The 26,218-nt window shown below is 44.8% G+C and overlaps 1 protein-coding gene and 1 long non-coding RNA gene across 7 annotated transcripts in view; one reads left to right on the forward strand and one right to left on the reverse strand.

Annotated features, from left to right (window-relative positions):
* Nucleotides 1–26,218, reverse strand: part of LOC115569117 (A disintegrin and metalloproteinase with thrombospondin motifs 2-like) — a 135,860-nt gene that overhangs the window by 34,122 nt on the left and 75,520 nt on the right. For all 3 annotated transcript variants that reach the window (XM_030397053.1, XM_030397052.1, XM_030397054.1), the window contains one exon: nt 203–408. In XM_030397053.1, coding sequence (XP_030252913.1) covers nt 203–408 — 206 coding nt within the window. The remainder of the gene's footprint in view (nt 1–202; nt 409–26,218) is intronic.
* Nucleotides 18,749–22,315, forward strand: LOC115569118 (uncharacterized). Of its 4 annotated transcripts, none has more exons than XR_003981491.1 (5): nt 18,749–18,820; nt 19,928–20,059; nt 20,155–20,246; nt 21,384–21,449; nt 22,148–22,315. It is a non-coding gene; the product is annotated as an uncharacterized LOC115569118 (long non-coding RNA). The 4 variants fall into 4 exon arrangements; XR_003981492.1 differs by lacking the exon at nt 22,148–22,315 and adding an exon at nt 21,541–22,120; XR_003981490.1 differs by lacking the exon at nt 22,148–22,315 and adding an exon at nt 19,093–19,151 and having other exon boundaries at nt 18,788–18,820; nt 21,384–21,524.

Genomic DNA, 26,218 nt, shown 5'->3' on the forward strand with positions numbered 1-26,218 from the left:
GTGCGGGTGTGTGTGTGTTTTAACATCTTCCTTTGACCTCAGAGTGACTTACTTCCCCTTTCTGTGCATTTGGGTTGATGTCTTAACATGATGATCCACCGTAAACTGGATGTGTGATGTGATCCCTGACATCTAAAACAACTGTAAAAGTCGGCAGTACACGTCACAGGTGTAACCAACGCCACGAGCCGTGCACACTTACGATGTTCATCAGCGTGAGCAGGTACTTCTGGACATGCTCCTTCCCGTGAAACTGGACCACGGAGTCGTCGACGCCCAGCAGCACCTCGATGTTGTAGGCCCTGTCCGTGCTCTGCCTGCGCATCCGGCCCGCTCGCGTGTGGTTGATGCTCTGCTCCACACCGCGGTACAGAGACTCCAGCTCCATCAGACCGCCGAGATCAGCACCTGAGGACAGAGAAACACACAGATCAGTTTTGCCATGAACATGTTCAATGAGGGAAGAGGTGTGTAAGGTATAAAAGCTGGGCCATACAGGTTTCAGGGATTAAGCGAAAGGAAAAAGACCCCCTTCTGTTAATTAGAACATAATAATCAATCAAAATGCTACAAACATCCAACTAATTATATGTAACTACCTACAAGAAAAGGTATTTACTCTGATTACTTTGAATTGTAGTCAGTACTTTGAACAAGTAGAATGAAAATGCTTTAGAAACTTTTGTAATTAGTAACATATTCCACTGGATTACAAGAATAAAAATGGAATCCAATCCGGATGCTTTTGGATTACTTTTGTACAAATCGACTATTACACTTTCTACATAAAAATGGAGGCTGCCACAAAAGTTTGAGTTTACCAGTTATTTGCTGTTTGTCTTCAAAAGTCTTTCAATTAATATAAAATGCATTTTGCATATTCAGCGTTTACAAATGGACAAATCAAATTGCCCCAACACCATCATCCCTGACAATGTGGCCTAATCTAGTTACACATATTTTTCGAACGGTATCTGGGTTGATAATAGTGTTGTATTATTTGTAATCTGATTACATATTCCTGATAACATCTAGTGATGGAATGTAACTAAATTAACTCATTACAATTGTAATGTCCATTTCCTGAAAAATTCAAATAATCAAGAAAAATGTTCAATATCAGATCTGATAATAAGTCAAGCTATAGTAAACAGCATATACACGCATGTAAATATATTTTTATATGATATACTTTTACTTGTACTTTTGTAACTGAAGTACATTTAATATCGGATCCTTTAAAGTTCTGTTCATATCTTTCACTTTTACCACAGTAATTTTTTAGCACGATACTTCCTCTTTGGGTACTTTTCACAACCCCGATTACGTGTAAGCTGTTACTACCCGACCCCGTAGGCATGTATTTGTGATAAACTGCAACCAGCCACAAGCTTTGACAAGCACCAGGTCAGCCGGCATTATAATCTGTTGCCACAACTAATATTTTACCAGCTGGGGCTTAACTCAAACTTAGACTCTAAATGATACAATCACTGTAGATCTGTCTCATGGTGGAACTACATTTATTAATGACATTATTGATTGATTTATCATCAGACTGTTGAATATTGCCCTGTTTGGTTGCCATTACTTCACTTGCCATTACTTACTTGAGTTGTCTTTAATCTGTTTGCAAATGTCTGCATTTTAGTGTGCATCTACACATCTGAGTCTCTCTTTGTCGTGTCGTGAACGCTCTTTGTTGTTGCCACACATTCACATCCGTGTGCACATGTGTTCATGTTTGAGCACTTGCATGTCCGTGTCTGCGTGTCTGTGTCCTGCCTGCTTTTCCAAAGCTCCAGTTGACGGGAGTCGAACACGTGTGTCCCTTCTAGCCGGCGGTAGCGGTGCAGCTATCCTACACAGATCCTCTCCTAATCAACCAAATATTTTTACTCCCATCTGAATAAGAGCAGCAGATGGTGCTTGCTAAACACATGGATTAAGACAGCTCCCTCACACAGGGGCTGCCCACCCTGCTCTTTTCTTGGCTCGCTACATGCTGAAAAAAAAAAGCAAATTACACAACAAAATCAGTTTAGGGTTCCATTGTTGCAAGTGTGCGAATTATTCAGATCACTAATCACCTCTCTTGTTTTGACCACACAGGTGTCGCACAACGATTTTTTGGACACGTTTAAATAAACTGCAGCACCGAGTGTTAGTTGAAATGTCTAGTCTGATCCTGTTTCATTTTTTTCTTGGCAAATAGTCGGAGTCAGTGAGGATACAGAAGACAAATTGTCTCGTCTCCAGAGCCAAGGCCATCTTTCCCTCGCTCGCTGTCCTCCCTCATCACTCCCCCCGTCTCTCTCTCTCTCTCTCTCATCCTCCTGGTATGTAGACGCAGCGCTGCCTCACTCGTACGGGATCCGCGGAGGGCCGAGTCATGCAGTCTTGAACATGTGGTCTCAGTGGATTCAACAAGGCGCCATCCTCCTCGACTCTAGCCAAGGCCTCCCACAGCCAAGGATGACACAGAACACAGCTCAGGGAGCAGGCACGTGTGTGAAGTGTATGTGTCGGAGCCTTTGCGTGCGGACAAACACTTCCACTCGGGCTACAAATCACTGTTCCAGCGGGGGCTTTAATTTAGTCGAGGCTGACTGACTGTTAAAGCAGTTTTTTTTTTTTTTTTTTTTGACTGTGGAGCTTTATATAAAGGTGCCGGGTGGCGAGTTAATTCAACACGTGGTGCAAAGCGAAGCTCCGGCGTTTTGACACATACGGTTCAAAGACGTTTCGAGAACAAGATGCAAGATGAAGATACAGGAAAGACAGGGGGGGGGGGGGGGAAAGAAGGAGAGATGTGCAACCTTGTCTCCCAATCAGCGAGGGGCATCCCGCTTTCCCACTCCCTCTTATGCAACGTTTCCAAGGCAACGGGCTCATGGGTAAAACAACGACCGCGTGGCTAATATTGGCTCCTGAGTCGCTATAGCAGAATGAATCTGGAAGTCTGAATATGATCCCATATCTGCCCACATTCCCGTGAGTGACAGAGTACTCGCACAGACAGAGAGAGAGAGAGAGAGAGAGAGAGAGAGAAGCAGGGGAGGGGAGGGGGATGGAGAGAAAAACGAGACTATGAGAGGAGAATTTAAAGATTTTTGCAGCACACTTTTGTTCTCGTCACACACACACACACACACACACACACACACTGAGCAATTCTTCTCCTTGTTAGTAAGAGGAAGCTGGATTTAAAGCGGCGTGCTCCACAACAACCCTTGGCTCTTACCAGTCATAGCCGCCTCTAACGAGCCTGATGTCATAACCGCACCATCTGCTTTTAAAGACAGGTCCAGATATTTTTACCTTGAGCTTATGTAATGTTGAGACAAAACACAGAAAACAAAAAAAACAAAACAAATCCTATTGTGTTCTCACTTTTAACTTGGCGCCTTCGCAAAAAAACCTGCAGTGCCTTCAAAACTGCGAAACGAGACAATGCGGGGACATTGCATAACGCGGGGGCCACAGCTGTATGGTAAGTGGAAGGAAGGAGGTAGACATAAGTCAAAGTGACACCAGCAGAGCGGGAGACAAGAAAGAGACTGAACCGCAAAAAAAAAGAAAGGGGGGGTTGGTAGGAGCCTGACGAGGTGGCAAGCCCTCAAACCTCTCACCGCACCTCTGTCCTTGCATACACTCTCCCGGAACACTATTCCTTCTCTCGCTTCAGCTATTTTTTTGCACAAGCATTTCTTTTTTTTTCTTTTTCGGGTTGGAAGGAATGAGGTGCAAGAGAGATTGAGGGAGGCGGTGAGGGAGGTGGAGGTAGAGCTGAGGGGTGTGATGGATGAGAGAGAGGGATGAGAAGGGACCAGAAGGACCTTGGGTATTGTGAGTTCCGCCTCGAGCCATCGCGGTGATGGAGAATATCTGCTCTTCTGTAGATGCATCTGAGTCTGGCTGTGTGACTGCAGGCGAAGCGTCGGGGGCACGCCACCGTGTTCCTCACGGCTTACATTAGCCTTCCGAAAACCTAACCATTATCAGTCTCGACCTACAGGTAGGGGACTGATCGTGCCGGCGTTTCTTTCCCTTCTTTCTTCTTACTCCCACACCTCTTACCCGCATGCACACACACAAACACACAAGCACACCTGAAACTTTTCTCTCCTTTCCCTACCCAGTCTCCATCCTCATTTACATTTCCACACAACCGTCCGTATCCCTATATACTCCACACACACACATGCACACACCGTCCTCTCTCTCAGTTTTCTCATTCAGGTGGGGTATGGAGCGCGGCCTTATTAGGAGACAAAGGTTCTTTGTCTTTCAACCTTTGCAAAATGTCAAGAATGTCTGGTTGTCCGCTGAATACAAGGCGGGGGGAAGAGGGGCGGGGTCCGAGAGAGTAAGGAGACACTATGAGCCAAAACAAGAGAGAGAGAGAATGGGGATGATGATTCAGGTCAAGCCACATCTTACTACCGAGCGGCGGACTTTGGTTTAAGGTTACTGCTTGGATGTCAGGTGAGGCACATCGCTCTGCTCAGCATTCAGGAGCTCGACTGCATAATGACTGGTTTTGACCTTAGGGTGACCACGCTGGCCATCAAGGCAGGTGTGCACATACTCGGTTTGCATCTTACTGAATGAATGTGCCAGGGAGCTCAAACACAGCAAAAAAACAGAGAAAACACCACTTATTTGTTACACAGAGCCCAGTTTACATTGACATACATGCAACTGCATGTTAACACATTTATTTAACAGAGTTAGTTGGCTGGTGCTCTGCCATAGGAGCAGGCAGACGAGTAAAAGAATAGCGGACACAGACAATAAACAAGGCACAAACTCAACTAACGGTGTGTTCACACTTAAGATTTTAGCTCTGATCTTGCCTTCGCTGACATTTGATGTGCTCCAGTGAATGACGATCAGTCGATCAGTATCTGCAAATGGTTTGAAGATGGGATCCAGGAGCTCGGGTCACAGACGTCCGCTGGATATCCAGCAGGCTAACTGAGTCACTGACGGGGCTGATGGGAACGAGCTACAGCCAATGTGAGCACAATAATAGCTCATAGACTCCAGCAGAATACACACACTCAGGCCGTTCTGTTTTTGTAACCGTGTCATCCCTGCTGAACCACAACATGAGCAGGCAGTTCCACCTTTACAGAGCAAAAATAATCCACAGATCCGAATCCATTCTCCCGCAGATATTCGTCCAGGAAGTTGTGAATTTGCGACCAGCAAAGTGGTCTGCCAAGACATCACAGTTAAGACCTGGCTCTCTCCTGCTATTATTTACAGACTATCTCCTTCACTTTTGGTGCGTACATCCTGTGTGATACTCTGAATGACAGGAGAGACCGCCCAAGGGCACTTTTAAGGCCGGCTACAAACTCTTTTGCCTTCTAAGGTCAGAAGACATGTTGTGCAAACGAGTTCTTTTCAAAAAACTGTAATGATTAAGCATAGTTGCCAACTCTCCCGATTCACGCGGGAGACTCCCGATTTTTAACCCTATCTCCCTCGATGCTCCCGGTCAGTAATTTCTCCCGTTAATCTCCCGATTTTACAGTAAAGGAAACAAGTAAGATTGTGTCCCTATATTTGTTGCAGTATCTGGCAACCCTGGCCTGCCTGTGTGGATGAGCAGGTGTGTGATTGTTCCTGATAAATCCCGCAATCCGGCTTTTCCGACTTGAAAATGAGGCTCTCGTGAATCATGCAAATCCGTTTTTCTTTTTTTTTTGGGGGGGGGGGGGGCGTTGCGCAAGGCACGGTCGGTCGGGTATTGATAAACATAATGACATTTGATTTTGATGATGACGTGATTTTTGTCGGTTTAATATCACGAGCGAATGGGGAATTTAAGTTGCACACAGTGAAAGCACTACACCCCAAGTTATCTTGAAATCGATTATCATTGTCATTACTGCTATTTGTACCGTTGAAGTTGAGTGACTGAAATCCTCGTCATCCTAGTCAAAGGCTGCAACAGGCGACTCATCGAACCGGGGTGAAGTTAGTTTCAGTTTGGATATTCTGTGGATATCTACTCGGGTCCAGCTGAAACTTTACTGAGGTTCTCCCAGTGTCAGCAGCAGGAGGACGGTCAGCTCACTTCTCAGAGCCTCGCGCTGAATCACTGAGACTGATTTAGGGACCGTCATTAAATTACTTAGCATAAATAAATTAATACAAAATAACTGCTGTTTTTTAGAATATCTTTCATGTCATGTGACCCAGTGACTCCAAACCAGCTGCAGATTGTATCAGTAAACTGGACGAGTAAGACACCTATTGTTATTGTATTTTAGTGCTTCCTCTATTTAATATGAATATTAATATGCAGAAATTATGATGAATTATGATGATAAATATTAGGAATTATTTCTCAATAGCTTCCATGGCATGTGGCTCACTGACTTCTGAAATGCTCAGGATGTTAACATATTTTCAAGCAGCAATGTCAGCTTCTACACTATTTTGTCTCATGTCTTAGATTCTGATTCTGAAATTCTGAAAATGATTTTCTTTTCAAAAATCTCACGAGTAGGTGAGATTTAAAGGGTCATTTTTCAAATTTTTTTCTGGGGGGGCATGCCCCCAGACCCCCCTAGTGTTGCTAGGTTATCAACTCAGAGCACAGCTGCTATAAAAAAAAATTAGGGGAAACACTGTTCTAAGAATTTTGGACATGTGTGGTTTAAAATACAAGGCAAGAAATTATGACAAATAAATCGCACACCTAGCGAAGGAACCTTGTTACTTGGGCCGATACACCGATGAAAAAAATCTCCCTATTTTTCACAACCCAATGTTGGCAAGTATGGATTAAGTCTCACAGGACTTTAAAGCAACATTGTGTAAACTTTTTACTCTAAAATCATCATCCATCAATCCTGAATGGTGTCTCTGTCTCAGCCACTCCGCCCCTCTATCACTTGTATCTGCACTACGTACCTACAGTGAGAGGGTCGGATCACAGTGTCACGCACATGTTTACTTCAACAAACAAGTTTTCAACACATAACATTGTTATGATGTAATGAGTTTTGATTGTAGTTAGCACAAACATTACATCTGACAAACTGTTACAGACCTGGGATTTGATTTAGAAATTGTGGGGGTCACCAAATGAAACAAAATGCCAATTTCTACATAACGTTGCTTTAAAGTAAACATTATTAAGTCTCAGACTTTTTCTTAGGAATATGATGATGGTTGTTTTCAATGTATACATGAATCTAGAATTACCACCATGCAGTCTGAAATCATTATGTCACAGTGCATTTAATCTCTGACCTTCTGGATATCAGATGTCGTAATTCCTTTTGTCACAATTATCGAACGAACTGTTGATTTATGGCCGAAAATGTGCTTCCTGAGGTCAAAGTGACCTTGACCTTTGACCACGAAAATCTAATCAGTTCATCCGTCAGTCCAAGTGGAGGTTTGTGCCAAATTTGAAGAAACTCCCTTGAGGCGTTCTTGAGACAAGAATGGGAGTGATGGACAGACAGACAGACATCGCCTCCAGCCACAGCTATCGCCGGCATAAAAAAGTCAGTCACATATGAACAAAAGTATATCACATGTGAAAATGTAAATGTCTTTTTATGGAAATTGAAATTCACATGAGAGAAAATATCCAATCACTCTTCAAATGTGAAATTTTCATAAGGCAAGTTTTATGAGAAATCTCCAGGTCGGTTTCCTTCTAGCATTAAAAAAAAACAAAAACATCCCCTATTATGAAATAGTAATATAAGTATCATATTAATGCATGAGAATTGAATACTCTGTGACTTTGAGGGTGTCTGCCTACACACAGTCTTCCCTGAGGAGTGATTAAAATCTTTCGTTGAGTATTTGGGTTATTTTTCTCACACGGTGCTCGCTCAGGAGTGGCAGCAGGAGGGGGGGACGGTGTGTGGACAGTGAACTCATTAGTGCTCACCTGAGTTCAAGGCTGTCCGTCCACGGGGAGGCACAGTTATCCACACACACACACGTGAACTAATTTACTTACAGACACGTCCTGGTCACATAGCTCAGGGCATGGACATTTTGTCTCCCCGGTGACAGCTTTATGGGCTGTCATGGTGATGAGTGGCTCGGACGGCGGACTGTTAGCGGCGGGCAGGTAGCAACACGCCGCGCTGTCCCACACAATGTCCCCGCACTGACTGCTCATTATTTCTAAGCTGCCATATGACAGCTGTAAAGGCTACGGAGTGTGGAGAACATAGTGAACTACGCTTCCCATAATCATACTGCCGTTAATTATTTAGATTGGCAATCAGCAATCTAATTTTACATGGACAGCTCCCTGAAGATCGTAATAATTATTCATATATCAAGCACTGAACTTTGCCCATTTATTAATAACTGCTTTAGGTTAGGCCTGTTTATTTTTAACTGTGATTTCTATGATGCTGATGAGATGTTTTGAGTGGTCCAGCCTCAGCTGTGAGTTTCATGTCCAAAGATCCATAATACTTCGACCGATGCATTATATCCATCTGGGCTCCCAGAAGAGGAGTACAGGACCATTTTTAATATTGCATGAAGCAGCCTTTTATAATCAGCAGGCGAGAGGGCCACCTATCCTCCACCGGGTGCTCGGTGTGGATTTCTGATGGTTCCGGTAGACAAGACAACCTTTCGCTGTCCCCTCTTACATAACTGTCTGTCTGTCTGAGACACACCGGGCTGTCGACTGCTGGGGGGAGGCGTTGTGGCGCACACCGATTCCCCTGCCGAGCCGCGGTTTCATTAGTCGAGTCGAGCCAGTGCTTCATAAAGTCTCGCAACGTATGCAGAAAATACCTACCCATTCATAAGGCGAGGCCACCAAATGAAATAAGCTCTGCTGCGGTTTGACAGAATTCCCACTCATGATTGCACATGTTGTCACAAATGAGCCTAAATTGAGTGGCGGTATTTTCTCAGCGAGTGCCTCTCGCCGCATTGATAATTACGGCGCAGAAGAACAGCCCATGTAAACATCGCAAACACGTCTCAAAACACAGTAATTCAATCACTGCCATCCGCCGAGGCAATATTGTTGGCAAAGACCAATCATGTCCCCAAACTCTCTCTCTCTCTCTCTCTCTCCGCTCTGTGGTTGGATCTCCAGAGCTCGATGTAAACTGGAGCGCCTTAGTGTCCAATAAGACAGCAAAGCCAGGCTGATATAGGGCTTACTGCAGGTCTCATCCAGTCTGAGGCTGACCTGTCTGCGTGCCTGCCTGTCTGTCCTCTCCTTTCTTTGTGTGTCTACATCTGCCTCAGAAAGCCAGACATTTATAAAGGTCTCTTATGAAATCAAAAAAATATGAAAACATCTCCAGCCATGACAGGCCAGCAGAAAACCAAACACGTAACAGCCAGCAGTATGCAGACTACGGCGTGCGAAGACGGAGGCGCATTCTTCATCTGCATCTCTTGTCGAGCTCCGCTGCCTGTCTACTTTAAGAAAACTTGTGTGGTGACAGATCAATCTCGCTGCGTAACGGTGGCTGCATCAAGAGGGAGATAAAGAGAGAGAGGCTGACAGCAAAGTGCAAGGTCCGACTCCCGGAGCACCCATAAATCTCGGCAGAGACAGCCTCCTGCTGGCTTGAAGGGTTTGTGGCCCCCTTGGCACCTCTGTCCCTAACCCTGCAGCCCCTCTCTGCCTGTCACCTCGGCCCTTCTGTAACCACCTCCTCTAATCTCACAGTATATATCAAGCCTGTCTCCCGAAAGTTATGTACACACAACTCATTCTCGTCAGCAAATATGTTCTGCAGTAGGCGTGGTGCTGCCTGGATTATGTTTCCATTGACAGAAAGAGCGCATGCAAAACGTTCCCATAGACAACGTTCGATTCTGCAACTAAAACAAAGAAGGAACTTTTGTTTGATGTCAACTTTTTTGGTAAACTCTTCAGACCCTGCGCTTTTTTTTCCCAGTTTAAACCATGACTGCTACAATATGTATTTGAGGACAGCTATTATGAATAAGATTATCAAAGGGAGATACCTTTTTTCCCCTTTTTTGATTTTCACTAAGGCAATCAATGATTTATTTGGCCACTTGGGGGCAGCGCAACAAAGGGTTTCCTATTCCGTGTGTATAAAAGTCACAGATGCAGACTGGGAGGACAGTTTTATTCCGTCTCTGATTCGCTGGTGGAGGTGGTCACAGAAGCAAATTGATGTCCGTGTCAAAGGGTAAGTCTGCAGGGCTGGACAAGGGTGTGACATCGCTATTGTGGAATCTCTGTGTAAAAAGGACGGTTATCATTTTAGAGGGACTGAGTGGCGACTAGCGGTGAGGTCGCAGATTGCAACCAAATAAACACCCCTCACCTCACTAACAACAAATAAAAACCTGTGCGAGCCAGTGTTTTTTTCTGTTTTGGGCTACTGTAGAAACATGAAAGGTCAGCATGGCAGACTCCGCCACGCCCTCTTTCAAATGAAAAACGGCTCTTTCTAAGGTAACGAAAGCACAACGAGTCTTACTTTCAGGTGATTATAGATTAACTAAAACATAAAAGTGAATATCATATTCATTTGTGCCACAAAGTCCCCCTGAATCCTAGACACTAGTGCTTTAAGAAGACTTTTAAATTATCATTCATTGGAGCAACGTAACCCCCAAATTCCACCAGATACGTGTTCAGCCCGCCTCCGAACTGCTACGGCAGCGTAACTGATACGTTTCACTCTGGTCTATGTTTATACTTCCACTGGCTCCGCTGCATTGTGTATCTACTTCATTGCAGCTCCCGCGGTCCAGACTTCCAGAACAGTTACGCAAGGCTTCTAATGTTGTCGGATGCCGGAGCGCAGCGCATCAATTCAGCCGAATTGAGCACAGAGCTGATCGAGTGAGACAGGAAGTAGGATACCAAAACAATATCAAAACATCCGGTTACTTTTCAGTAAAACAGTCTGTAGCCCTTTTTAGATAGAAAAGGCGGCACATTTGCTCCAAGGTAAGGGCGGCAATGTGCCGGCCTGTCTTTCTAAAACGGAAGCGTAATATTCCTCCTTTTCCAAAAGCCGCCTCTGAGGTAGATGTAAACATGTGACGTGACGTGAAGCTCGAAGTTGGGCTGTGAACGGTGACAAAGAAGTTGTCTTCAAAATAAGAGCTTTACATTGCACCCCATTGGAGTTTAGAACTGGGTTCTTAGCGGGGGTGCTTTTAATTTGAAAGTAGCTACCGGTCTTAGCTTGCCGACACAACAACAAGCTAACACAACCAAAAAGCTACAGGGGCCGAGGAGATGCTAGCATCTCCTGGATCTCAGCGGCTGTCCATGTGCTTATCTTAATGGATGAAATGATGGACTGACTGCTGTGATCAGGTTTTAAAACTCCCCGGCTGTGGGTCGCACAACAGTGCATGTCATTGACACCTCCGTCCACCTCACGCAGGGGCCGGCACATTGCCGCCTCGTTTTTAGATAGCAGGCGAGTCGGAAATAAGTGTACCCTCAGAGGTGGAAAATTGGCGGACCAAAAAAGACCCCTAATTTGCTGGCCTCTGTCTAAAACCGCAGACTGAGCCGCCAGAAGGACGGACAAATTGGCGGCTTGGTGCTCTGTCTAAAAACGGCTTGTGTTGACGCCAGCACAAAAATCTAAAAAAAAGATACAAATCCAGACGAGTCCTCCCTTCTAACCCTTTGGTTGAGAAGACTAACCATTTTTCTGTTTGTTGTTGTGTTTATAAGACATACATGTATAACTGCGATCGCACGTGATTCTGTAATTACTGTTGGAACTCTGCGTCCTTGCCACTCCAGCTCCTTCTGAAGTCTCTCTGCAGTGCTGCACTCAAAACGGAGCCGATGGGCGCTGATGGATGAGGGAGCACGTAGCAAGGAACACATCGGAGCCATTCCTCAACACACTTGCAACCAGTGGAATTCTGGAATAAGTCTAATATTCACTCTCCTTAAAGCTAAGATGTTCCACTATGTTTTGCAGCTACTTGCTAACCTTCTATCTGCTGTTTGGTGCCAAGGCAGGTAGTGCGCAGTGGATGGTTAATTTAGTTAGTTTTTTTCCGCTGAAAACAGCTGCCTGCTGAGGCTGACAACAAAAACCGAAACAGTAGAGTTGTGGCCCAGAATACCAAAACAATCAGCTCATTGCACCCAAAAACACTTCATAGAACTGAGAGGAGCTGCAAAGTTGGATGCTACTTCTAATATGGTTCAACTTAATATTTTATAAAACTGTATTTGGCAAAGCAAAATCAAATTTTGAGAAGCAGGCTTGTTGACATCCATACCTGCTTTTACCTCGTTTCAGCTGCTGTCTTTGCTCTGTCTGCGTGTCACCTACGACCTCAAGCTCATTCAAAATCTGCTAACTGGCTCATCAGGCAGCATCGTGGGCGCCAAATGTGTTCCTGATTGGCTATGAGATGGACTGCATGCTTACAATTCTTCTGCTGTATTGAGATCTTACATAAGAAGACGAAAAAACAAATAATAGAACTCGTTTTCCACTCTCCTCCTGTCCTCCTTACTCGTATCCTCATTTCTCCTTCCTTCACCCACAGCCACAGGAAATGTCCTGTCCTGTCCTGTCCTGTCCTGTCCTGTCCTGTCCTGGCCCGGCTGTGAAGTACTCAAAGAACAGCCAGCACCAGCCACCTGGGACACCCGGCACCACAGTTATTATGACAGGCCAGCCAGCCAAACATCTGTCAACCTGAGCACTGTAGGGATGGAGGGTGTGCAGTAGGCGATGTGGGAGGACGGGGGGAAGGAACAAGACAGACAGAGGCGCAGAAGGGAAAATAATAATACCGAGAAGATTGAATTCTACATTCGAGGGCAGCGTCGTTTTTATTTTTTTCCAATTAGTACCATTTGGCAGCGCCTGAAGTCAGCTAGTCAGTAAAAATGTGGTGACGATCAAACGGACTGTTAACACACTGTAAACAGGAGTCATGTCACGCTAAAATGTACCTTGGCAAAGTGCAAATGTCAACGTCTTGGTGCCAGAAGCAGAAATTTCAACCGTCTACAGCCGCCCCTTCCCTTTGAGTTTATTTATCTGCCTCCCTGAGTCTTTCTGTGTCGCGTTAACACCTGGATGTTTTGACAAGACAACCACAGGTGGAGCAGTAAATGCTCGCCCCGCAGGCAAAGCAAGTGGGAACAGCCAAATAACAAAAAGCCGCCACAACAGCTCACCTGTGCGCATGGCCGACATAAATACCGAGCGACCAAAAAGGCTACAGGTGTCTCAGCCTATGAGCAAAATGACCACCTGTGAGTGTCCTTTCTCTCTTGACATTCCTCTCCTCTCCCGCTTCCTTCCTCTCCTCTTTTATTCATTAAATGTTCCTTTCAGAGTGCTTTTGAAAGGGCAGATATGTGGAGTAAGAGTGGGTGAGGGGAGGAGAAAGTCTATCTAAAGGTGTGAGACAATATGTATGCAAATGTTCTCTCCACTGAGCCCTGGCAAGCCCGCCATAATGCGGCAGGAAGAGGATTTATCATCCAATATCGCCTCATCATAAATGATAATGATAAACACATAAGCCAGGCTGCAACATACACCATCTCGAACCCAGCTACATAAACAGGGTAGTAAATCAGCGTTGATATCGTAGCGCTTTACACAATTAAAGAACGGAGCGTTTGAATTCACCAAAAGAGTTGGGCATGGGGCGGCGAATAATAATAAAAGTGTTTCGGTATTTAAAAACTGGCATGCTCTCACACCACAAGTTATTACTGTCGAGTCGGCCCACAAACGCACAGACGGAGTTCCTTTTCAATTGCACAGCGCTCGAGCCAGACGGGAGAGAATTATTAAGGCACTACAGTGTATCGGTGTTACTAAATTGGCGGTGTTTCATAACAAAGTCTTTCAGAGCAGTTATCAATTAGAAACAATTAAAAGAGCCATTCATCATTCCCCACAAAGCCGGGCTCCGTACAGGGAGCAGCGCTGACAGAGGGAGCTGATAAAGTGTAATCAAAACCATAATCAGCGAGCGCTCTTTAAACAGAGGCTAATGTTGACGGAGCTGAGGTTTGTTTATGTGGAGATCACACCTCCAGCTAAGCTCCGCCGGACGGAGCGCCGCGCACGTCTGTCAGCAAAAAAACAACAAAAAAACATGGCCTCTGAAGCAAAAGCTGTGCCAAAAAAAAGTGACAACAGCAGAGAAGAACCTGACAACAACAGGTTTAACATCAAGCTGCGAAGAAGCTCCAAGACATGCCGGAGGAATCACACAAACAAAACCACACTTTGGCCCATATTTGCCACCCCTCTCTATTTTCCTGTGAGACTCCCACTTTTATCACAGAATCACAATTCTCTGGTGATTCTCCCAAGTTGTGACGTAGTATTTTTACATATTTTTCCATCGTCGCCGCAACCTTTTTCTACCACCCCAATATATCTATCTACTGCACCATTTTCCTTTTGGCGCTTTTGTCCAAAGCGACTTGCAGTAACTCATACAGACATTCATACACTGATGGTGGTGGCTGCCACGCAAGGTGCCAACCAGCGCATCAGGAGCAGGTTGGGGTTCAGTAACTTGCCCAAGGACACTTCGACATGCAGACCAAGGGAATCAAACCAGCGACCTTCTGATAACAAGACACTGGCTCTACCCCTGAGCAACAGCCGCCCCCAGCCCCTACCACCGAGCCTCGTCCAACTGAGTGACCCTGGAGGACCCTAATTCCAAAAAGAAGAATTCCATTTTATTATGTTTCAAAGGAAAAGGGAATGCATTTTGTGACCCACGCGATTGATTTTCCTGTCGATCCTGAGGGTTGCGCCGATGTCAGTCACCATAGCGACACCGACAGGCAGTGGCAACTCTCTAAAAATGAATGAATGAACGAAAACTACAGAGATGTATGCAAGTTCTTGTGTGACAGACAAATTATTCAGCATTACTATTTTTGTTACTCTATTGTTTGAAAGTCAAAATGTCACTGAAACCCAATTTTTTCTGGGGGAAGACTCTCCCCAAAACATTATATATTTTTTAGAAGTCAAGGTTGGCAAGTGCGTTTGGGCCCTTGGCGATCCTCAGTGCGGCATGTGCTCGTCGATCTGCTTGAGTTCTTGTTTGATTTACATTTACGGTAGTCTCCTGCGCAACTTCTTTCCTGGAAAACCCTCGAAACAGCTTTCCATATTAATGTCCACATTATCACTGCCTTGGAAACAGAGGGAGATAGGATCTTAATGCAAAGATGCACTGGGGGAAACCAAGCCCTATCCCGTACACATTGTATCTCCGCACAGCCAACTTCCGTTCAGTACCCCAGAGGCGATCGTGATGACACAGGTTGAGGCTACAACCCCCACCACCACCACCACCTTCCAAGCATATGGCTAATCAATGCAGCCTCTTCCGTGCAAAGGTAACTTTATACTTGAGTGAGGAGGACAGGGGAGCTACCAGCGCGGCCTCCCTGTCTCTCCATCCTAATGAAGCTCCCAGGTAATCAAATCACTGTACACACAGGCAGATGGCCAATAAGGGAACAACCACCGGGGCTCTTTGATGGGATCACGACAAAGTTTTTTAACTTGCCAATGAGTAATTTCTCCTCTCCCTGCATCTACTTAACATTTACCAAAACTGACTGAACATGTGGCTACAGGACTTTGAAATGCTCAGTTATTTGCGCATGGCTCTTGGAGCACTTTCACTGATAAATGTTACACAGAAATACATGTTTATCTCTTCCGAATACTGATACAGATGCATTTTCATTTCTGGGTCTGGGTTTTGAGTAGTCCTGTTCTCTTCTTGCAGAGCTGAGGCAGGGCCCCGTAAAGTAATTGCCAAGACATTGCACCACCTGTGCTTTCCTGCTACGACAGGTCACAATGTCTGCTGTTAAACACTTCTATGAATCTAATTCATGTAGGTACAGTAAAAAAAAACAAGTGCTCTGATGCTACCTGATATTGGTTACTTTATTCAGAAAGCAAAAGGACATGCAAAGTACAGTGCGGACAGATGCATGACAAGGTAGAGAAGAAAACAACTTTGATGTCACTCAGATCACAAATACGCCAAGTCACTGTCTGAAGTTCCTGTTTCCAAAGGAACCACGGGCGTCAACAACATGAGGTGAGTGGCAGCCGAAGCGCTTTCAAGGCTTCGATGGGCATGACAGTGTCTGCGTTGAATCGCTGCTACAAAAGATTAGCATCTTCGTTGAGGGAAAAATCTGGATCTACATAAATAGTCAAGAAAAACTGTCGTTAAACAACTTCAGGAGTGTTAAGTTACATAAAAAGTCACACAAGGGAAGTGAGGTCACTATCGTACATTCTTATTTGCGCCTCTAACTGATGCCACCAAAGCGGCGGCTGCTGAGCAACATCAAAGTGCTTCGAGCAATTTGCCAGAAAACTGAAATATTTCACACACAAAGTTGACACACTTACAACCAATTTACAACAGCATTCAGAGCCTTTGTAGCTCCTGCAATGTGACCTTTTTTTCAGAGCAACACTGAATATGTGGCCAGGATTTAGTTATGATAGCGGTTTAAATGAAAACCTTTACATTTGATTGTATCACTGGCTTCGTAAAAATCCCTCGATACAAAGCTTAGCAGACCGTGGCCTCTACATCTCCCTAACAGGGGATGTTTAAGATATTAACACATTAGAGGAGGCCTCAAACACACTCTCTGGAAACGTAAACATGTTTTCCCAACTAATATCCAAAGAAAACACTGCCTATGCTAGTTTCTCTGCTAGCTACACACGAGGGGATATCTTTATGGACACCTGGAGACATGTCAATCTATTTTTGTGGTGACCTAAACCGGCTGTCTTTCAAGGGACCATCTCCATCTTCAATCGTGGCGACCAAAACAGGTATTTTTGCGAACCGAGTGGTTTTTGCGCCAAAGCCTAAGAGGAGTATAAGCACAGCATTGTGACGAAATGTAAAGCTGCAACATAAAGAAAGGTTCATTTTGAACCTGTCTTTGGTTTTGCAAACGTACTTCGCTAACTTTAATTCTGTCACTTTCCAGTAGGGTATGCAGACTGGAACCTGTGGCTCCTTCTAACACACTACTCACTGAGTATACACAGTTATCATGCTGATCCATGGAGGCCTGTTAGAGATAAGAGTTTTAAGTTGATTCTGTACCCACATAGCAAGCGGGTCTGGGCCAGATCCGGCATCAAGCCGGCACCTCTGGCCTACATCTGGCATGGCAAATAGTATGTTAGCCAGATTTGGGCCAGGTCTGGCAGTGATGGCACCGTTTATGATATGGCATGCCAAATGTGGGCCAATCGTGGTTTGGTGTATGTGGCCCAGATCTGTAACAGACAGGTCTGGGCCAGATCTGGCATCAAGCCGGCACTTTTGGTCTATTTCTGACCTGGTAAATAGTATGTTAGCCAGATGTGGGCCAGGTCTGGCAATGATGGCACCGTTTATGTAATGGCATGCCAAATGTGGGCCAATTGTGGTTAGGTGTATGTGGCCCAGGTCTGTAACAGACAGGTCTGGGCCAGGTTTGGCAGTGATGGCACCGTTTATGATATGGCATGCCAAATGTGGGCCAATCGTGGTTAGGTGTATGTGGCCCAGATCTGTAACAGACAGGTCTGGGCCAGATCTGGCATCAAGCTGGCACTTTTGGCTTATTTCTGACCTGGTAAATAGTATGTTAGCCAGATGTGGGCCAGGTCTGGCAATGATGGCACCGTTTATGTAATGGCATGCCAAATGTGGGCCAATTGTGGTTAGGTGTATGTGGCTCAGGTCTGTAACAGACAGGTCTGGGCCAGGTTTGGCAGTGATGGCACTGTTTATGAAATGGCATGCCAAATGTGGGCCAATTGTGGTCAGGTGTATGTGGCCCAGATTTGTAACAGACAGGTCTGGGCCAGATCTGGCATCAAGCCGGCACTTTTGGTCTATTTCTGACCTGGTAAATAGTATGTTAGCCAGATGTGGGCCAGGTCTGGCAATGATGGCAATGTTTATGTAATGGCATGCCAAATGTGGGCCAATTGTGGTTAGGTGTATGTGGCCCAGATCTGTAACAGACAGGTCTCGGCCAGATCTGGCATCAAGCCGGCACTTTTGGCCTATTTCTGACCTGGTAAATAGAATGTTAGCCAGATGTGGGCCAGGTCTGGCAATGATGGCACCGTTTATGTAATGGCATGCCAAATGTGGGCTATTTGTGGTTAGTTGTATGTGGCCCAGATATGTACCCTGCTGAAAAAAGTCAGACAAACCATTAGGCATATTCTATTGGTTTCTAATGGTTCCTGGTGGTTTCTAATGGTTTCTAATGGCTACTTATGTTGTCCTAATGGTTTGGTTTGTTTTTCTAATGTTCTAATATCTCCTACACAAATCTACAGGACTTCAACGGTCCCTACTAACGTTTCCTACGGGAGTCTAATGGTTCCTACAGGAGTCTTCTATAGGAGTCTTAATGGTTCCCACATAAGTCTTATTGGTTCCTACAGGCGTTTCTATACACTGAAACAAGTCAATCTAAGAATAAATAATTGTAACATAATTAATCCTGTGATAATAACAATACAAAACAAAGTTTGTCTCTAGACATGAATATATCAAGTTGTGAATTATTCTACATTTGTTCAAAACACAAGTCATTTTGATTGTTTTCCCTAACAAGCTGTATGTAAAGCGGATCAACAAATCTTCTACACTTTGTATTTACTCCGACTGCCCTCCCCCCCCCCCCCCCCCCCCCTGTGGTGCATTCTGGGTATTCGCGCCAAACGCCTGAGCAAAGACAGAAGGAGAAATTTGAAAAATGGGAGACTGAACTGTTAAGGTAAGAATTTAGTTAATGTTATTGATATAGTTGGTTACTTACTACAATCTTTCAGGTTTTACATTGTTGTAGAAATAAGTAAAATAACTGGAGGCACTTGATGTAATTTGTAATTAACAACAGTGGCTTCAACAGACTTCTGTGTAACTTGAAACAAATGTTAGCAAGTTTTAAAATACTTGCTTCAAATGTAATTTGAACCTGACGTTTGCAAGTGACTATAATTTAAAGTAAGCATGGATGTGTTTTTTCTTTCCCATTACGTTAATCAGACAGCGCTGGGTGCCGGTTTATGGCTGCATGCAGAACCAGAGTGATAGAGTAAACTAACGTTAGTATGCATTTCTATCTATGGCACTGTGCAGAATCCCTCTCTATCGGCTAACACCGGGGGGTTAGCCGTTAGCCAGGGGTGTTCGCGACACACGGCGCCCCTCGGTAACTCCTCACTAACGGCTAACCGTTAATGGCTAACACCGTTAGCGAGGCAGTAGCCGTTAGCGAGGGGCGCCTGGTGCCGCGAACACCCCTCGCTAACGGCTAACACCCCGGTGTACGGGGCTACCCCTCGCTAACGGGGTTAGCTAACTAGCAGGTAACTTAGCCTACATCTAGGTTGTTAAGTTAGGTCTGCTTGTTAGCCACGAACCGCAGCAGAGGGCAGAGCGAGCCATGCTGCAGGTGATACACCGCGCCGAGTTCTCAAATAGAGAGCCCACTGTACAGGGGGCAGAGTGAGATGCGTGCTGCATAGACGATCTCTTTAGTGGTCAGTTACTATGTCATTGTGTGCTTATCAGATGATTTATCGTGTCAAGCACACTGGAGAAGGTATGCAGAAACAATTGTTGTGGGGAAAGTGGCCACATGTTAGATTATTTCAGTTTATGGACCAGACAAAAAGTAATTTTTGGGGGCAGAGATTCTGGTCTTTCACTGAAAAAAATGTTGTGACAGCCCAGTCTAAAATGCAGCAAAAGTAAGCCTGATGAGGCTGTCAGAATAAAATGCATGACTCTGTTCTGTTTTTGTTGCTCTGTGTCTCTGTTATTCTTTTTTTCTGTATCTCAAGATGTTTCTCCATCTCACTTCTGACCTCTTTTGCAGATCAAGGATGAATTATGGAGGATCACACTAAAGCCACTACAGTTCACATTACTGGGGAAGTTGGACCAATACACACCCAGGCTGTTGAGCCTCTAAGCTGTTGGGAAGAAACTTGATGAGACCTGTGACATGGTAAATGAGGCATGTACTTATTGCAGTTAAATAGTTAGTTATATATTAGCATTCTGATGTTTGTACTTAGCATGATCTCCTTTCTTTTTTTATAGCACAACAGCATTGAGTCCAGAAGAGAGGATGTGATCAGAGGCCTCATTCTCTATCTTGGTGAAAAACAGAGGAGCTAATCAAGGCCTACAAGGTAAAGAAAACTGTTTCAAAGCCCAGCCTGTTTGAGATGAGGTTGTGCAATCCAGAATAGCTGATGGCTCAGTGGTATTTTAATTATTTTTTTCTTTTTTTTTAAAGAGTGCCTATGTAGAAATGGATGGAATGTTATGATTTTAGCATCTAATTATTAATGATTTAGTAAAAGTTGGAAAATCATCAGATGTGGATGTTATCCTGCACGGAGAGCAGGCTGCTGCTAGCACTGCTAACGGTAGCCACACAGCATGTCAGTGGTCAGAGAAGATGACACATTTCATTAACATAGTTCAGTTCATTAATGTGTGCCACTAAGTGCCAACTATATCAGCATTTGGTTGTTGAACAGTGGGATCAATGGTATCTATCAAACAGCTCCTCATTTAAATAAAAACGGAGTTCAATTGTGTTCAGTGATGATGGAGAAGCTGCTGCTGCCGAGCTAAATGCCATCCCAATGTCTGACAATGCATGGAACATGACGTATAGCAACAGCAAAAATATTAACAGTAATGATAGCAATAATAATTATTTGGGGGGGTGCAGCTGTTATTTTCTTCTCTGAGGGGGGGATGTTGTAGAAATTTGTTTGGCAAGATCTGCAAGCAGGCTGATGTGAATGTGTGTGTGATGTGGGTTCTGAATGTGGTTATGCATTGCTCCGGTCGAGCACTTATACCGGTATGCCAGTTTACTCTGACACAGGCTACATCCTTATTTTCATTTTCTATGTCGAGATACTGCCGGACTCGCTGCCACCTTTTACACTAGATTACACTATTTCTGGTGACGACAAGAGATGTTTGAAACATTTACATGACCAGTCGTTTAATCAGGAACATCCCTAGTGCTTTATATGTGTATTCTAACAATTTAAATTGCAGCAATGTGATTGCATTCGTCATCACAAAATTTAAATAAAGTAAAAAAACTGTTAAATAGTTTCATGAATTTCTTTTCCATTCAATGCATGGGGGGGGGGCATGTTAATGGCCAAACACACTGATGGCTGTTGGAATGTAGTGCAAATCATATTTATTGGCTAGTCATCAGATGTGTCACTTGTGAACTGTACTGTGATATTCATTAATTTGTGTGTTTGTATGTGTGTGTCTGACTTCTGATGCCACAGACCAAGAAATCGAGACCAGGATTACAAAATGGTTGCAGAAAGCACCTGATGGGAACAGCGGAGGAAGTGAGTAAATGAGAATGATGGACAGTGAGAGAAGCTCTCATGCGTAATGCATTTTAGACTTTTGATCTGAACTCTCTTCACTTTTTGTAAGGTGCTACTGCTGGTGGAACACATGGAGATGTGATGTTTCTATGCATGGTGTGAAAGTCTATGCCAAGTTGTTTTGTCTAAAATGTTCAGTGTTGGTTTTTAAACTGAAGATATGGCAGTGAATGTTAAATTCGTAATAATGTTTTGTAGACTCTTGACATGTTGTGTTTGCTGACAGATATGTTGTAAGTATATGTTAAGGTATTATGCAACATTCTGCTGCATTGTATGTTTTTGAACAGTCTATGCTAGTGGCTCTCAACTGATGGGTCAGGACCCAAGTGGGTCGTACATGTGAATGGAAAAATCTCAGAGTTTTATTTTGAAGTCTATAATTTCTGATACTATGCTTTTATTATAAAGGATGTGTGTTTACCATGAATGCAGCATGGCTGCAGTCATATACTGCCAGCTATACAACTTTTCAGTGTTAAAATGTTGCCGCTTTTTGAATTGTGAAAAAAGTACTGAATGTTCCGATGCATATTGCACTTATCTGATAACACTTTGCATTGATTATTCAATATTGGAAATGTATTTTGGAAATTAGCTGTGAAAATAAAGTCATTTGTATAATTGTACCTCTGTTGTTTTTTAATCCGGGCCAGATGCAGCATGGATTAGACTGACGTCTGGCCCAGCTCTGGTCCACATGGGGCACTTGCACTTGGCTGACATACTGCAAAGAATGACGCCCCCCCAGTGGCCCAGATCTGGTTAGCCAGAGCTGGCTCACACATGGGCCAGCTCTGGGCCAGTTGAGGTACTTGCACTTGGGTGACATACCGCAAAGAATGACGGCCCCCCACTGGCCCGGATCTGGTTTGCCAGAGCTGGCTTACACATGGGCCAGCTCTGGACCAACTGAGGCACTTGCATTCGGCTGACATACTGCAAAGAATGACGGCCCCCCAGTGGCCCAGATCTGGTTAGCCAGAGCTGGCTCACACATGGGCCACCTCTGGACCAACTGAGGCACTTGCATTCGGGTGACATACCGCAAAGAATGACGGCCCCCCAGTGGCCCGGATCTGGTTTGCCAGAGCTGGCTTACACATGGGCCAGCTCTGGACCAACTGAGGCACTTGCATTCGGGTGACATACCGCAAAGAATGACGGCCCCCCAGTGGCCCGGATCTGGTTTGCCAGAGCTGGCTTACACATGGGCCAGCTCTGGACCAACTGAGGCACTTGCATTCGGGTGACATACCGCAAAGAATGACGGCCCCCCAGTGGCCCGGATCTGGTTTGCCAGAGCTGGCTTACACATGGGCCAGCTCTGGACCAACTGAGGCACTTGCATTCGGGTGACATACCGCAAAGAATGACGGCCCCCCAGTGGCCCAGATCTGGTTTGCCAGAGCTGGCTTACACATGGGCCAGTTCTGGACCAACTGTGTGTGTTTGCAGTTGGCCCAGAGCTGGCCCATGTGTGAGCCAGCTCTGGAAAACCATATCCGGGCCACTGGGGGGCCGTCATTCTTTGCGGTATGTCGGCCGAGTGCAAGTGCCTTATGTGGGCCAGAGCTGGGCCAGACCAATTTTGCTATGTGGGTAACTATGCTGTGTGGACAGAGGTAAACTATGATCTGCTCTGTAATGGGATGAAGCTCATACTCACAGTAATCCCATTCATAGCAATAATCCCCTCCATATTATAGGATTCACCATCAACTAATTACCTTTCAATCAATGTGTTAACAATGACTCAATGAGAGAAAACTTGGCATTATCATAGGACAACTTGGCAGCAATGTCGACGACAGGCTCAGGGGGGAGAAACAGGCTGCTGTATGTCCTCCGGCTAGATTTAATAAAGAGAGGTTATTATAAAGGAATATTTTTTCCTGCTCTCCCAATCTAGGAACTGGCAGTAAGACCTGTCTCATTCTCCCCGCTCTGCAGAGCAAGTAATACCCACTAATCCCAGACACAGAGAGAGGTTGTGGGGATGGGAGAGAGACAATGGAAGAGAGAGGGAGAGAGAGAGAGAGGGAAAGAGATAGAGAGACACAGAGAGAGAGAGAGAGAGAGAGGGGACAAGAGCTAATGTCATTATTTATGTTTTTATGCTAAGTCCTATTCCTCAACTAATTCACACCCTCACTCTTAGTCCCCATCATGTTGGTCTGTGTGTGTGAGAACAAGTGTGTGTGTGTGTGTGTGTGTATGTCCATATGAGTGTGTGTGTGTGTGTGTGTGTGTGTGTGTGTACTGCCACCAGAGCATGCCCAGCGCATGGAGGACTAGACACAGACCAAAGAGTCTCAATCCCCAACAGTGTTCATTTAGAAGGGTTCACACTGGTAGGGTGGACGGACACACACACACACACACACACACACACACGCACACAGGAAGCTCCCAGGCCCATCCTATCCAGTGTGATGTAATGAGATATCTGCTGCTTCCCATTTGAGCCTCTTTATCCTCCACATCCTTAACAAAAACTACTGACGGAGGAGAGGGGAGAGGAAATAGGAAGGAATGCAAAGGAAACAAAACGAAAGGAAAGTAATGGAAAGGAAAGGAAAGGGAAGGAAAGGAAAGGAAAGAGAGTGAAAAGAAAAGCGAACAAAGCAAAACAAAAGGAACAAGAGGACAAGGAGCAAAATCAGATTCCTCCTTTTCCTGTCTTCCTCCTGCTCCTTCCTTCTGTTTAAGGGAGTAATGTGTCTCCATCTCTGTCTATCCTATTGTAATGTAGTAGGTCTCACTACGCTGCCCGAGGAAATTGCCTTATAGTCCCTCTGCCCCTCTTCTATATGTGGACACACACACAAATAGACCACACACACATACACACACACACACACACACACACACACACTCTCATGGCAGTGGCCCCAGTGACACTGCTTAAATATTAATGACCTGGTTCTCTCTCATTAATAATAGCTGCAGCACTGATTACTCTGTGAATACCACTGTGTGTGTGCGCGCGCGCGTACACTTGCGCGTGTGTGTGTGTGTGTGTGCGTGTGTGTGTGTGTGTGTGTGTGTTGATGTGTTCGTACACATATGGAAGTGTGCCTACTCACAATGTGTGAGCCAAGTATTTGTTCTGCCTGTCACTGGCATATTAGACAGTGAATCACTCCAAAAGGATTACTGACATTGCATTACTGAGGTAAATTAAATAATACTGAATTACATAACAGTGAGCACGTTAAAGGTTAATATACGGTGATAAATCCTTTGTCGTTGTTGTCTGTGTGTGTGTGTGTGTGTGTGTGTGTGTGTGAGTGAGAGAAAGAAAGAAGAAGAGAGGTGGGAAATGCAGGGTGTATAGATAATATGAGCAGACACACACATGAAAAAGAATTAAACATGGATAAGCAGCACACAAACACACGCACACGCGAGCATACATGCAAATGCATGGACTTACAAATATACAGAAACACCCACACAGACGGGCATTCGCTCAGTTAAGCCATGCATGAGGCGTGTGAGATGCAGCTGGCTCAAGCTAGCTTAGCACTAGACACAACACACACACACGCACACACACACACACACTGGGGCCAACAGAAAGCACGAGTAGACATCAGTATCCATTGGGTTGTAATGGAGAACTTTGCGTCCCCCTGCTAAGAATAGCAATACTGTAGCTATGAAAGAGGAGAGAACGGGAGGCTGCGGGTAGAAAGACGAGCGAGATGTGATGAGCTGTGTGTCCTCTAGTAACGATGAGTCAGCAAATCACAGTAGCGCACGTGGTAAATGGAAAGCAATAATTAAAAAAAAGGTAATTCATTTAAAAATTCAGCTGGAATGTCACTTGTAGTAATTTGCCTAAGATGCTGTGATTACTCTGCCTTTACATGACCGGACGGCGTCCCATCTGCACTTTCTGCGGCGTATGAGTTTATATCTGCTCTGAGTTTGTATGTTGGTGTGTGTGTGCCCCGTGTGCCTCTGTGGCCAACAAAAACAACGGCTTAGAAAATTCCCCATTTCCCTGATGAATTACACTGAACTGAGTAGAGACAAGGATGGAGAGAGGGTGAAGAAAGAGCTGAAGAGAATGAGAACGAGAAAAGGTTTGCTCTGGATTGAAATGCAGTTACAGGGTTGGAATTAAAAAGAAGCGGCTGTCGACAATCTTTATTCGCTCACTCACACGTGGAGACGTACATCTCAATGCAACATCTGCATCATCAGCCTTAAGTTGAGGCACGAGTCAGACTTCCCCCAACCTGCCGATCACCTGCCCCGAGTCTCTCTGGCCCTGTCGGTTGTTACCTGCATTGTCTGGCCACGGCTAATGGAAATCATCTTATTAGTGCTGTGCTAACGTCTGCTCTGGATTCCTGGGACAGTCCGACTGCCCCAATTTTAATTGGCTGACTATTAATATTTCATTCGTTTAAATACAGCCCATCACCTTTCCCTGTGCTGACTCTGACCCCGTGGCCGGCAGCTCGCTGTGTCAGACGGGGAATATAGATGGAGGAAATTATTTTCATAGTGAACAGTCAGAACATTACTTTGGATTTGTGTGTGTGTGCGTGTGTGTCAGAGGACGGTTCAGGTATGTTTTATGAACAGTCTGAGTGACATGAATTTATGAAGTAACTGATTTTCTATTGGAGAAGATGTGGATCACACTAAGAAGGCAACTCAAGCATATTGATGTAAATGAATACGCTAATAAATAAATATATATATAAATA

This window comes from Sparus aurata, chromosome 18 (assembly GCF_900880675.1).
Source record: "Sparus aurata chromosome 18, fSpaAur1.1, whole genome shotgun sequence".
Classification (NCBI taxonomy): Eukaryota; Metazoa; Chordata; class Actinopteri; order Spariformes; family Sparidae; genus Sparus; species Sparus aurata.